Source organism: Lottia gigantea (genome assembly GCF_000327385.1).
Source record: "Lottia gigantea unplaced genomic scaffold LOTGIsca_33, whole genome shotgun sequence".
Classification (NCBI taxonomy): Eukaryota; Metazoa; Mollusca; class Gastropoda; family Lottiidae; genus Lottia; species Lottia gigantea.
The window spans coordinates 2495171-2510985 of record NW_008709110.1 but is presented as its reverse complement, the minus strand read 5'-3'; the positions used below and the strand labels follow the sequence as shown (position 1 = coordinate 2510985).

Sequence of the window (15815 nt, the reverse complement as noted above, 5' to 3'; positions counted from 1 at the left end):
GTGGGCTTGGGGCGCCGCAGGCAAAAGAGTAGTATATGAGGTTATAGATGGGGGCACCTTTTATAATTAAAAAAAATCGCTTTTTGACGTTAGTAAAAAAGTGATTTTTTTTAAATTATAAAAGGTGCCCCCTATCTATAACCTCATATACTACTGAGATTCTCTCATGGAGCAGTTTTTCACCAACCTGGATAGACTTGATGGAGATTTAATTTTACATAAATCAAGATAAATATCTGATTGACCTTGTAAATTTGGGTCTACTGCAGCTTTTATAGTTGTAGCACCACCATCAACAGCCTTTTTGGCAAAACCTGAATGAAAAAGTATCCTTTTATCAAAATAACCACCTATGTAATGTAATGTACCGAATGAACAATATCAGGGATACCTGCACATGCATGACGGTGTTCCAAAATAGTTAGCATGAACTCAACATTGTTGAAGTATCCTAGATTATCACAGCCGAAATATTTTTCATTATTCTTGAAAAATAATTGATTAAAATGATAGTTTCAAGAATGAACTGTATGACAATATTTTCCACCAGCAGACACATCATAGAATACATGTGTCAAATACAGATTGAGAATAGACTATACTATAAATCTACTAAATAACAAACTAACCACTCTAGATGACCACATGATGATTTATATGTCTTCAGACAGTCTTACCTGATACGAAATACTTAGAATATATATTCTGCCGGGTCATTTGGGTATCAACAAAACCTGGATGTAAACTTATTATAGAAACTGATTTATCTTTTAAATGTCTGTTTAACCAAAACATTGACATAACCTTTAGAAAAGAAACAAAAATCAATGCCTTCTTTTTCTTCGAAGGAAGTTTTTCTGAAGGATAGCCTGGTAGACTATGAGACCAAATGCTTTTCAAGGACTGCTAACAACTAGCGATTCGAGGAGAATCTGGTCAATCACCACATGGAGTCAACCCGATGCACACCGACTGCTTTTGCCGCCAGATGCCATTAGTTGTCAATGTTACACTTTTTTAACAGAAATTGGATCTGGTTTATACCTGAGCGGTTGGAGTTGTCGACCATTCGGTTGATCGTAAGTAATTGATTTGATGAAATGCTGTCAATCGTTAGTTGACTTGAGCTATTGTTTAAGTTTGACCTACACATTGATGTGAATAAAATGATTACCTGATAAAGTTTAGTATTGGCAATAGAAGGACAATTGACCAAAGCTCTTTTCTCCATCCATGTTTTCTATATCAAGTTTTCCATTCATATGCCCAAGAGACGAAACATTAACCACCCTACTGTCTTCACCACATTTCAGTAAAATGGGTAATAAATGTACAGTTATAATGAAATGAGATAGAAAATTGACTTGTAACATCAACTCGTGGTTATCTTCTGTAATTTCTTCAAAGGAAAATAAATAACATGTTGTTGGTTGGCACAAAATAAAAAAAAGAGTAGTTTTGTAAAGTTGTGCTACAATATTAAACAAGTAGTTGACCTGCAAGATAAGCCCACTTCTTTGATAAATCGTCAATCTGTGTCAAATCGTACCAAAAATCTATCTTGTCCAAGATACTGTTAACTTAAACACAAAATTTCATTCTGATTCTGTATTCTGCCTTAAAATGTCATCTGTTTAGCATTCACAAGCAACATTTAACATAATTTTTGTTTATCATTAAAATCAGATAAAAAAAACTGTCGTCTGTATTGTGTTCATGAACAAATTTTGGTGCATTTTACTAAGTCAAGGGCGATAAGTTTATCAAAAAATCGTCAAATTTGAACTTGATCAAGATCTCATTGTTACAAATGATCACACTAAATTTCATTAAAATCAGATGAAAACTGTAGTTTCTATAATGTTCATAAACGCGTGTTTACTACGTCAAGGGCAATAACTTCGCACCTGATCAGGATCTCATTATTATAAATGATAACAGCGAATTTCAATAAAATCGGATTTAAACTCCATCGTGTCCACAAACAAATTTTGACATGTTTTTAATAAGTAAAACGGATACAACCGTTCATCAAAATTATCACACCAAAATCAGATGAAAACTGTATCTTGCATTGTGTTCAAAAACAAATTTTGGCGCGTTTTTACCAAGTCAAGGGCAATAACTAAAGGACAGTTTATCGAAAAATCAAATTCCAACTTGACCAAGATCTCATCAATATAACAGATCACCCCAAATTTCATAACAAAAATCAGATAAAAACTGTAGCCTCTATTGTGTTCACAAGCCAATTGTAGACGGTCGGATCGCTGGACGGACAGGGGCGAAGACAATATACGACCACATTATAATGTGGCCCTATAAAAACCAATTGTTCTTTAAATAATTATATGTTCCATAGAAAAATTCCCTGTGAAACCCGTCCTGGATAACCTCTATCTTAAATACTATCAGAGGCCAAATACTACAGCGTTGAAAAGAAAACTAAACACTGATCTGGTAACAGAAAAAACCAAAAAAATCTGAACTTCGTCTGCTTAAGGCCAATGGTTCTTCGTATAATTTACAGCAGCAAGTGGCATTTTATCATACATTTTGCGTAATATAACTGCACGAGAGTGTGAATTGCTGTGCTCATTTAGATAGATAATCTCTATCAATATATTATATGTACATCTTCATGTATCTATTACTTTCCTTACCCTTGTCAGTTACAACTCCTGCATTACAAATCAAAACATCTAAAGCACAATTTCGAGCTTTGAACGTTTCTATGAAGCGTTGGGTAGATGCAAATGATGCCAAATCTAATTCCATTTTCTCAATGTTTAACTTCTTAAGTTCTGAAATATCAGCTGGGGACTGTTTCGATGTTAAATGTTCTTCATATTCTTCTTGCATTCGTTTTATGGCCTGAAAAAATTAAGCCGATCATTAATGGACGGGAAAACAGTCATAATTAAAGACAATGCACATTTGTCTAAGTCAACTGTAAAATGATCTATGACAAATGTTTCAAGTGAAAATTTCTTTCACGCAACAGACATTTTGCATGCAATACCCAAGTTGTGACACTTAACAAATATCATTTCTTAAAATACAATAGTTTTATGCTATTTTCAATAATGAAAAAGCCAAAATGCGCAAGACTAATGATAAGATAGCTTGCCAGGCAAGGTAACATAAGCCCACTACCCACTGTCAGAAATAATATCAAAGTCTTTGGTGACTTATTAATGAATTTTTAAAGTTTGAAATAATCTTAAAAATATTTATAAGTCAAGGTAAAACCTCAAATATTATCATCGAAATTCAAGCATGAACAAGGCCTTATCGACGTACACACAAGGACATTTACTTTGAAACTATTCATCGGATTAATGCCAATTTCGAACTCCAATGCAATGCATACCAAGTTTCATTAAGATCGGTTAAAACCTGTATCCTTTAGTGCCTACAAGCCAAATTTGACGTGTTTACATTAAGTCAAGGGCAAAAACTTCAACACCGATCATCCAATTAATACAAATTTCGAACTTGACTGAGTTCTCATCAATATTTACATGCATACTAAGATTCATCAAGATCCTTTATTGTATTTACAAGCCAAATTTAACGCGTTTTTACAAAGTCAAGGGCAATAACTCTGAAACCGATCTGTCGATTATTACCAGTTTCGATCCTGACCAGGATTTCATCAATTTATACATGCAAACCAAGTTTCAGCAAGATCAAACAAAAACTAGTCTCTATCGTGCCTACAAGCCAAATTAGAAGTATTTTTACTAAGTCAAGGGCAATAACTCTGAAACCGTTTATCTGATTATTACCATTTTCGAACTTGATCAAGATCCCATACATTGCATACCATGTTCATCCAGATTGAATAAAAACTGTAGCCTTTATCGTGCATACAAGACATGTGGACGGACGGGCCGCCGGACCGACGGACAGGCGGACAGACAGGGGCGACGACAATATACATCCACATTTCCACGTGGGCGTATAAAAATCCAAAAGTCAGTGAAAAAGACATGACACGAAACGTCTTTTGTTTTACACTTGCCATTTGGTTACTTTAGGTCATGTCTGGAAACGCGATCTTGTCTAAACTGGCCAAACTGATCGCCATCTTCACATCTTTATTTGTCCCTTCCAATTATATAAAATTTACCCCCAAAAAAATATTATACATAGTTACACGACACGTTCAGACGACTAAAAGACCGGCACGAAAAACGGTTGATAGTTAGAATGCCTTAACTTTAGTCGTTTGGACCAGTAACGAAGCTAGGTTTACGTCCAAATCTCTAACCTGCGATTTTTGCCCGAAAAAAATTGCTTTGGGGGCGGCCCCCTCTGCCCACTGCCCCCTCTGCCCACTGCCCCCTTTGGCTACGCCACTGGTCTGAACACACTAAACTGTAGCCTCTATCATGTCTACAAAAGACTAAATCATCTAAATCAAACCCGCTTCAAATAGCAGTATAAATATGGGTGTTTACGTGGTCATCTTAATTTCACTTATGAACGAATTTGAAAGTTTAAATTAAATCAATTATCTTACCGCATCGGCTTTTACCATATTTCTACAAGCAATAATAACATGACCGCCCATACGAGCTATTTCTCTGGCAGCAATGTATCCAATACCTGCAAAACAAATACATGTATACAATACGAATAAGTATGAAGTAACAACACGACGATCTTATCAATTAAAATATTCAAAGTTTCGTCCGATTCCGATCGTAACTGTCGCATTTACAAAGATAGCTTGCCAGACAGGGTAACGTACGCCCACTTCCAGCTGTCAGAAATGATACCTAAGTCGTTAGTGGCTTTGTAATGAAATTTCAAATTATCTTTAAAATATCTTAAAGTCAAGTCAAAACCTCAAAGATACCATACGCCCATCAGAATCGGTTGAAAACTGTAGCGTCAATCCTGCTCACGAACTATTTTTAACAAATTTCGACGCGTTTTAACAAAGTCAAGGTCAATAACTCAAAAACCGATCATCGAAAATATGTCAAATTCGAACTTGACCGAGATCTTATCAATCTAAAACATCACACCAAGTTTGATAAAAATCAGATGATAACTGTAGTGTCTATAAAGCTACCGATTTTGATGAAACTTGTTGTGATCATTGGAATTGGAATATGCGACTATCATTTTCTGCTTATAGACATGGAGGAATTTCTCTTGAAGGCTCTTATAGTGGGCAGAAACAATCTTGCTTGCTCGATTGCTGGTTGTATTGAATGGAACAATAAAGGGTGCCATGCCTACATTATGGTGAATATATAGTCCTATAGGTCTTGCTGTGTTCAATGTCTCAATCCAATTGGCCTCCCTAGATTGACGGAATTTGGTAGTTTCATCTTCAAGGCAAGTCAATTGGGATTAGGGTGAGATCGTCTATTGAATGGTCGTCGAGGTTGAAATGATTGGAAACAGGCTTGTCTTTCTTTAATTTGATGTCCGACCTATGAGCATTAAAACGAGTTCGTAAAGTATTCTTAGTTTCTCTTCTTTCTATTGTTTGGGGCATTTCTTGCATGAAATTAAATAGATTACATTCGAATGTTTACATATTAGTCACTTAATTTTAACAGAAAAGGTATGTTTTGGGTGAAAGGAGCTCTTGTGCAAGAGTTGATGAGTATCAGTCTCTTTGAAATACACTTTAATGTCCAGTTTATTTGTTTCTGCTATGGAATCTCACTTAAAAACAGTGGTATCGAGAAGGTCTATGCTTTTGTCTCTTACGTTTGTAGTTTGAGGCATATCCCATGTTGCAATGGAAATGAAAAGTGTTTCATATACGGCTTGATTGTGATGCTTTTTGTTGAAATTCTGCCATAGTTATTATTTGTCATATTCAAAAGGATAATTATTCAGTGATTAGCACAATTGTATTAAATAAATGGTACTTTTCTGCACCATCGGTTACATTTGACCTAAAATCAGTGGACCAATGATATATACATGATTATAATGTAGTATGGAAGCCTACTGCGTTCATATTTTCCTCGCTTTTTCTCCTTCCTCGCTATCTCGCATTTTCCTTGCCCTTTTTTTACCCTCGCTTTCTCGCGGGCGAGAAGTCTAGTTTCATCGCTTTCTCGTGGGCGAAAAGCCGAGAATAGATAAGGCTACAGTCGGCTTCCATAATATTATACCGTCTAAAATAATGTATGTCTGTTTTACCCGAAACATCTGCCTTAATTCCATCATTTATTTCAGCCCCTTTACTCTATCTGTCGGCTGGTGTAGGGCATAAAAACTAGGTCTTGTTTTATAGCGATTCTCAGCACCTCTGAAGGTGCGGTTTTTTAAACCTTTATATTTAAATCTGGTCCGCAAAACTCACAAAAACATTTTTCTTTACGAATATATCAATCCCCCCTTCCTACACCATCTGTGATTTCAATCTCTCGTCGCCGGCCTGGTGACTGTTACTGTATTGCCAAATATTTTTATTCAAAATCAAAGCAGCTAGTGGGCGTATATTAACTTGCCTGGCAAGCTATCTTATATCGATGTTGGGTGGAAAACCCAGGCAGTGCCTAGGTTTTCTGACTCTACGTCAGCCAAAGACTGTCAAAATTGCTATTAAAGATAGATGTTTCGGACTATTGAGATATGTACAAAATTGTATCACCTAGTAAATACTGTCAGACCGATATGCATCTACTGTATCACTTTTCAAAACTAAAATCTGACTTCCAATTTGATTTCATACAAAGCAACTAAAACAAAATATTAGCTGACAAAATTTAAACACTGACCTGAATTGCCACCTGTTATTAAATATGTTCTTTCTGGAGATATTTCTACTTCAGGAAATGATATTGATGAACCCATGTTGTCAATCTGTCTAGTACTGAACTCTAATAAACTATTAGCCGGTAAAACTATCAAATAAGGCAAATTCACAGCGTGGCACGAGACACGGTGTGTTGAATCTTCCGGTTATCCCGACAGATCATTTTGAGACTTGATATTTGGGACTTGAAATTCGCGTATTGAAAAGAAAGTTTGCATGACGCTGGCTGCAATGAAAAGTTTGAATGTTCTTATTAAAGGGAAAGATGCGGCATATGCATGAGTAAATCATACTTAACAGAATTTTAGTTTACTGTGATTCTTACTTTGCTTGGATTACTTAAATCAACTTATTTCTTTGGATAATTTTATATTAGGTCACGTTCCAGAACTGTCTAAAGTAAGGACATTTTCTGTCTTTGGAAGGTTGTGAAACCGGAAGTAGACGGCAGACATCAGAAATGAAAGAATCATCGATTAGCCAAAGTCAATGACCTTTGACCTTGTAAAAAAGGTCAACATACGTCAGGGTTACGAGATACAACTCATCAAATTTTCAAAATGCATATGGCTACAAAACCGGAAGCTTACGTTGGACATCAAATATGAAAGTATAAATAAATAACCAACGTCAATGACCTTTGATCCTACAAAAGTTAAGGTCAACAAAGGTCAATGTCAAATATTGAAAACATAAAAATCCTAAAACCCGTTCATTTTTTTGAACGATAAAGCTGAAACAACTGAACTTTTAAGAAAACCTGGCCAAATGAATGAGGTAATTGTGCGCAAAGTCCCTTTGTGAACAAATGTATCCTATGCGAGTTATGCCCCTGCTAAAAAATATAAACAAATAGTAATTAAATGCGGATGTGCCACGCCCACCTCATTTTTTTTTGTCATCTTTTAATTCATATTCAAAATGTCTAGTTGTGTTTCGAATTTCAAGCTTCTACACCAAATAGGTCATAAGATACACAAAAACCCAGCTCAAAGAAGCCAACATATTGTACAACGAAATTTTAACAAACCTGGAATTTCAAATTTGTATTAAAAAAAACTATTGTTATATATCACTAGAAAGAGCACGATGGGCACATCCAGAATCCACAAAAATTAGCCCTCTAAGTTAATTAGGTCACGTGCCAGCGCAGTCCAAAGTTGTCTGTTTTCGGACAGCCATAAAACTGGAAGTAGATGTGGGAGGTCAAATATAAAAATATCAGCAGATAGCCATGGTAAATGACCATAGACCCAATTATGGTCAAGGTTATCAAAGGTCAAGGTCATGAGATGTGAGCCTTCAAACTTCGAAAAAATTCCACCGGAAATTGCAAAAAGAGAGGCGTCTTTAATTTTTATGTTCTTTAATTTGACACCAAAATCATCTCAAGCGGATAAGCCGTTATCTCTGAATAGATTTTGACGCATTTCAGGAAAATCAAAATTGCGGCCAAAATATTACTTCCGGTCCGGATTTTTTTATTCTTCTTTTTTTTTGTCATAACTCTGTCTACCGATCAGCATAAATTTCGTTGATCTATTTAAATTACATCGGGAGATTAAGTTAAAATCAACTTCCTGTGTAAACGGAAAGTGAAGCCAAAAATTTGACTGTACCATTTTCTTTACTTTATTAATCTTTGCACAAAAATATTCAGGTAAATCGGACAAAAAACAAAAAAGTAGAGCGCAGCTTTTCATCCAGACACATTGACTTACCTAATTCTTAAAATGATCCACCCCATTTCTGTTAATCTAGGCTAGGCCTAAGCCTAGACTCCTCCTAGCCTAGATTGAAAGCTGAGGTCTAGGAAGATTAGATAAGAGCTATTTTTCACTTTTGTTATTAGTGTAGTCCTGGGGTTACATAGCCTATACACGTTTAGCAGAATTAATTGGCGATTTCCACATTAAATGACCTATTCTCTTCATTAAAAAATGTGAGAAAAAGTGAAATTCCTCTTCTAGACAGATCCCTGATACCGCTTTTCATTATCAAATACTTCCTGAAGTGAAATGTTCACTTGCATTTTCTCTTTGAATAGTTAGTACAGTTTTAATACCCTACCATACCTTACTATCTCCCACTCTGTTTCTTCCACTCTGTCTGCCTCCCATCCTATCTGTTACTCACTCCCACTCTGTCTCTCCCACTCTGTCTCTCTCCCACTGTCTGTCTGTCTCACTTCCACACTGTCTGTCTCACTTCCACTCTGTCTGACTGTCTCCCAAGATATCTGTCTGTCTCACTTCCACACTGTCTGTCTCTCTCCCACTCTGTCTCTCTCTGTTCTTTAGCAGGTAGGGCCTTTATCTCAGACTTCTTAATTTTAGGCAAAGTATGGTGAGACATGACAGATGCTGTGTTGGAATCTGTGACAACGATAGGCCTACTCGTTATCCCGATCGTTATGACATCAAAGATCATGTAGGCCTTAATTCTTTGAAATTCCACAGATTTCCAACAAGTGATGAGACAAAGAGGAAAACATGGGCCGCTTTAGTAAATAAAGGAAGAGTTGGGTTTATTCCAAGCAGTGGCAGTAGGTTTTGTTCTAAATCATTTTGCTAATGCACAGCCGACTGCAAGAAATCCCAATCGAACTCTTTGGTTAAGTGCAAAGGATAATAGAGATAATAAAACGTATTTTCGGAGACCATCTCCAAGGAAAAGATCATATAAATACATTGGGAGGAGCTGGAATAATCGGATGTGAGGATTATGTTAATCAGTGTATGGAAAATGACAAGATGCATTATCTTTTTGATCGGTCAAAAGACACCAAAAAAGTCAATATTGAATCAGGACTACATGGAATTAATATCACTCACCAAGTCTAAATTCATAAATGCCAACATTAAATTGCATTACATTGCTACCTAGAAAGTGTAAGACAACTAATGTCATAATTGACCATATAAATAAAATTCTTTATGAAGTGACTGCCCAGTATAAGTGCCAGTATACCAGTATATTGATTTACGGGCAAAATTCTTTGATAGAGGTCAGATTTAGCATTCCCTTTCCGAACATCAAAGTCCAATACATCTCAGTGCTTTTGGTAGACTGCAGTATTGGCTAGTGTCATCAAATGACATCTCTCAACAGGAACATCTGCAGGGGTTTACAATATATACCACCAAGGAAATCAAGCCATACACCACATACCAGTAGGTGGTAATAGTTTTTGACTGAAACATTACAACCTTTAATTATGTTTATATATTATGGGTGTTCTATTTTGTTTTACATTTACTAATATCCAATTTTAATGATGTTTAATTTCAGAATAGGTTTTTGGAATATCAGTGGTCTTCAAATGATATAGTTAGCAGACATAGTTTAGAAAAATTAGTTGATCATTTCGATACAGTCTATTTCAGCTTGGCTAATCCAAGTTCTCTTGAAAACAGACTTGCATGTATATAATTATTCCCTATCGGGATATACGGGATTTCTCTTTGCTAGGAATAGTCACTCTGATCATGGTGGTGTTGCATTTTACTTAAAAAAATCACCTACTTCAAACTCCATATGGTATATCTTTTATCAATAATCTAGATGGCGTTACTGTCTGGAGGAAATTTTGGTAGATGCTTGATCAATCTATCTTTCTGTTCCGAAATTTGTATACTAAATGGACGAACATTAGGAGATTTTCTAGACTCACCAACATGTGTACGTTATAATGGATGTAGTGTAGTTAACTATATACTTGTTTTATTTTAATCAGTTATCTCATTTAACATTATGCCATTATCTCATTTATCAGATCATAAACTGATTTATAGCGAATTTAACTTTGGTCAACCCCTTGATGAAATTAACAAAACAATAAAAAGTGCATGTTCACCGTCTCCCAAAAAAGTCTCAATGAAAACTTTTAGCTTACCAACTGTTTGTATTGAAACATTCGGGCCAATCTTTCAAGTTTGTTGATATCAACGAATTAATCAATAATTTCATTTTAACTGACTTTGACGAAACCCAAAATGGAATCGATAATGCCACTATAACATTTAGAAAAAAGCAAATTGGCTGCTTTCTAACAATCCCCAAAATAAAGTTTTACTAAAACATGCGGAAAGGAAAAAGGAATATATAAAGGTAACTAAGTTTAAGTCTAGAGAATCAAAAAGAAATATCCTAAAGAGATTGATGAGGTTAAAACAGATAATCCAAAAAAATATTGGAAAGTGGTAAATAATTTGCTAGAAATCTTTCCTAATATTGATACCAATCAAAGGCAAGGACATTTTACAAATCTATTTACTTCAATTCACTAGCCCAAAGAAAAGATTTCAAAAAGACTAAAAGAATGCACAAAATTAACGCCAAAAAATACCGAAATCAATAAACTAATTTCTGCTGCTGAATTCCGATTAGCAGTCAAAATATCAAAAAATAATAAATCTAATGACCTGACCTCATTCTCAATGAAATTATAAAAGATTCATCTGAGATTCTCATATAGACCAGTAAAATTATTTTAATTTGATCCTACTGTCTGGAAATTTCCCAGAATGCTTTTTGTCTGTAGTTCATAAAAAGGGCGATTTGATGGATCCAAATACGTATAGCCCTCACCATCTGCCTTGGAAAAACATTCCTTAGTATAAATAACCACAGGACTTCAAAATATTAGGAAGACAATGGTTTATAAGATGAATATCTTTTGTTTGCTGACGACCTTGTGTTGTTGCCTTCATCTGAACAAGCCTTAAGTTGCCAGTTAGGCAACCTTTCTGTTTCTGTTCTGATTGGCAACTTCAGATAAACAAAGAAAAGTAAAAGAATGAATCAAAAGCCTAAGTTTTAATTTAACGATAATACGATTCTTACGTATATTTGGGCATCACAATCCAAAACAACTCTAGCTTTAAGACAGCTTATCAATGTGAAACCAGGAAAGCACACAGAGCATGGTTTGCAATACGACAGAAATTATGCCATCTCGGATTTCTCCCCACGGACATTCTCTTGAAACTATACAACTGTGTAGCGAAACCTATAACGCTGTATTGGGTTAGAGGTCTGGGGATCGCATATACTTACTGAAAGGAATATATCTCTTGATAAATGGGAAAAACTTCCAATTAATAAATTGACAACGACAACAGATATTTGTAGGCCTAAATCAATTCTCAATTTAACAAAACGTCATCTAATATGGGATGTTTGGCTGAAATTGGAGTTTTCCCTTTGTCAATAGATATATTCCAGCGTAAACTGTCGTATCACAAACGTTTTATATTTAATCTCACAAATAAACGGCTCATGGAATCGTATAACGTTGACTGTCTTCTATTAAGCAACAAAGCGAGCAAGAAAAAGTTTTTATTAGAATACAGGGTATAACTAATTATTTCAATTTCCAATCACTGAATATTTCAAAAACTAACATCAAAACTTCAATCGAAAATAAATTGTTAACTCTATTCAAGTTATATGGTTAATTAGTTATTTCTTGATCACACATTATACACAGTGTCAATTTCTATGCAAAGCTATGATGACACTGTATTGTTTTGTGGCTGTATATAATGGCATGCTCATTTTTTTTATCATAATGTTACTGACAATATCATTTTTTCTGCTCATTTGATTCTAAAGTAATGATGACTGATTTTAAACTGAAAAAATATTTCGTATTATTGGGTAGTATTTGGAATGCAGTTTATAATTGTTTGAAAATATAACGATTTCACCACTTACCTGAATCTATCATTCTTTACTTTCTGGAATTATGTTTATTCTATCAAATTCTGGGTTTACAATCTGAGAAAAGCCAATATTTTGTCAGATTTTCTTTGATAACGTCCTATAGATCTTAATATATCTAAACATTATAATACAGGTGTAATAAATCTAGACATTATAATACAGGTGTAATAAATCTAAACATTGTAATACAATTGTAATATATCTAAACATTATAATACAGGTGTAATATATCTAATCATTGTAATACAATTGTAATATATCTAAACATTATAATACAGGTGTAATATATCTAATCATTGTAATACAATTGTAATATATCTAAACATTATAATACAGGTGTAATATATCTAAACATTATAATACAGGTGTAATATATCTAATCATTGTAATACAGTTGTGATATATCTAACATTATAATACAGGTGTAATAAATCTAAACATTATAATACAGGTGTAATAAATCTAAACATTATAATACATGTGTAATAAATCTAATCAATGTAATACAGGTGTAATATATCTAAACATTATAATACAGGTGTAATAAATCTAATCATTGTAATACAGGTGTAATAAATCTAATCATTGTAATACAGATGAAATAAATCTAATCATTGTAATACAGGTGTAATAAATCTAATCATTATAATACAGGTGTAATAAATCTAAACATTATAATACAGGTGTAATAAATCTAAACATTACAATACAGGTGTAATATATCTAAACATTATAATACAGGTGTAATAAATCTAATAATTGTAATACAAGTGTAATAAATCTAATCATTATAATACAGGTGTAATAAATCTAATCATTGTAATACAGGTGTAATAAATCTAATCATTATAATACAGGTGTAATAAATCTAATCATTATAATACAGATGTAATAAATCTAAACGTAACAATACAGGTGCTATTAATCCAAAACATTGTAATACCGGTGTAAAAAATCATTACAATTAATTATTTATACCGCTTATCGAGACCCACTTTTATATCGGGTTCGATGCGCAATATCCAAATAGCGCAATAGAAAATAAGTCTGACACTTTAAGTAACTGCAGTCTCATCTGTTCACCCCACCCGTTATAAAGAAACCGTTTTCTATAGTTGGAAAAATCGCCTTCAGGGCGTAATAAATGTGTGAACGCAGCATTAGCAAAATGGGTTATATGGACATCTTTGGCCAACTTCGAGATTCAGATTTATTGAAGCCGACGCAGTTTGATTTGCGATGCATTAATTTTGCGCGTTCAACATTTTTTCATAATGCACAATTTTAACACGTCCCAAATTAATGATCCTTCATTATATTACATTCTTATGACTTAAATTTTCTTTACAACACAGTCATCGTCCATTGTAAATGGTCATTTAGATTTTCATCACATTTGTTAAAATTCGGGCTAAAACTATTATTGAATACACATGTATAAAAAATATTATGGGAGGGGTCTGTGAACTTAAAAATATTAAACATGTGGTTTGTAATTTAGACTCAAAGTGACTTGAACAATTCAACACTCTAATCTGAAAAATATTCACCATTCATCTCACTGCCCTTACTGTCCGTTTAATTGCTTCAGATACTAAACCTAGTATCAGTTTTAATTCTGATTGGATGAATTTTCAAAGAAACCAATCAGAAGTTCAGTATTTCAAACCAGAATATAAAAGAATCGCTTTTCATGCTAATCAAACAGGCTTTCTGATCACTAATCTCTACCATCTTTCTTCAATACTGTATAGGTGGGTTACAGGTGAATACTTTTCACCTATTATTTTGTTTGAACAGATTCAAATGTTTTCCTTAACAACGCAAGTAGTTTACACCGTCATTAAGGATCTCAGCATATATTCAAATAAGGAGAATTTTGAGGTAGGTTTTAATGATTTGATTTTATTGAATATATTACACCATTATACTTCAGTAAAATTCTTTAGTCTATTTGAGCATTGTGTTATTTTGTTAATGAGCTTCGACCATTACAGTACGTGGGGCTCAAGAACACAGACACAAATTTAGTAGGGTGTAGATATATACAAATATATAGAACTATTCATTTAACACAAAAACACCCTAATAATCCGCTGCATGACGTTATTGGCAATAAAAAGGTAAAAACAAAAACCCAAAGAAACTACTATCAATATAGAATTATTGTAAGTTTGCTCTTATTCTCATCATTTCAGGAATCTTCAATCTACATTATGCGTATTGTGTAGAACAGAGGGACATACAACTCCATTTCATTTCATTTGCCCAAAAGATAAAGAACTGTGAGACATATAACTTTGCTGCTTTTCATTTGCACAAATAATGCTGTAAGGTTTGTAGCTCTTTCAGGTCTTATTCTGTTGCTACTATTACAGCTGTAGAAATTTCAGACATATTTGGAACAAGCTTTAAATTTCCTTGTACACATAAGCTATACTTTGTCTAAAAAAAAAAATTATTTTCAATAAGAAACATTTTTTTTCCAATATTAGGCTTAGATATAGTATAGTTTATTTTTATTTCCAGTGATCGTGAGCAACTAAGATCTATAGGACGTTATCAAAGAAAATCTGACAAAACATTGGCTTTTCTCAGATTGAAAACCCAGAATTTGATAGAATAAACATAATTCCAGAAAGTAAAGAATGATAGATTCAGGTAAGTGGTGAAATCGTTATATTTTCAAACAAATACAAACTGCATTCCAAATACTACCCAATAATACGAAATATTTTTTCAGTTTAAAATCAATCATCATTACTTTAGAATCAAATGAGCAGAAAGAATGATATTGTCAGTAACATTATGATAAAAAAAATGAGCATGCCATTATATACAGCCACAAAACAATACAGTGTCATCATAGCTTTGCATAGAAATTGACACTGTGTATAATGTGTGATCAAGAAATAACTAATTAACCATATAACTTGAATAGAGTTAACAATTTATTTTCGATTGAAGTTTTGATGTTAGTTTTTGAAATATTCAGTGATTGGAAATTGAAATAATTAGTTATATCCTGTATTCTAATAAAAACTTTTTCTTGCTCGCTTTGTTGCTTAATAGAAGACAGTCAACGTTATACGATTCCATGAGCCATTCATTTGTGAGATTAAATATAAAACGTTTGTGATACGACAGTTTACGCTGGAATATATCTATTGACAAAGGGAAAACTCCAATTTCAGCCAAACATCCCATATTAGATGACGTTTTGGTAAATTGAGAATTGATTTAGGCCTACAAATATCTGTTGTCGTTGTCAATTTATTAATTGGAAGTTTTT

The 15815-nt window shown here is 33.7% G+C and overlaps 1 protein-coding gene across 1 annotated transcript; it reads right to left on the bottom strand.

Annotated features, from left to right (window-relative positions):
- Positions 1 to 150: 150 nt before the first annotated feature.
- LOTGIDRAFT_162375 (hypothetical protein) lies at positions 151 to 6834 on the bottom strand (the record flags this gene model as incomplete). Its single annotated transcript, XM_009058332.1, has 6 exons — positions 151 to 314; positions 678 to 804; positions 1290 to 1399; positions 2664 to 2874; positions 4529 to 4614; positions 6759 to 6834. The coding sequence occupies 6 exons, from the start codon at positions 6832 to 6834 to the stop codon at positions 151 to 153; spliced, it is 774 nt and encodes a 257-aa protein (XP_009056580.1).
- Between the last annotated feature and the right edge of the window lie 8981 nt (positions 6835 to 15815).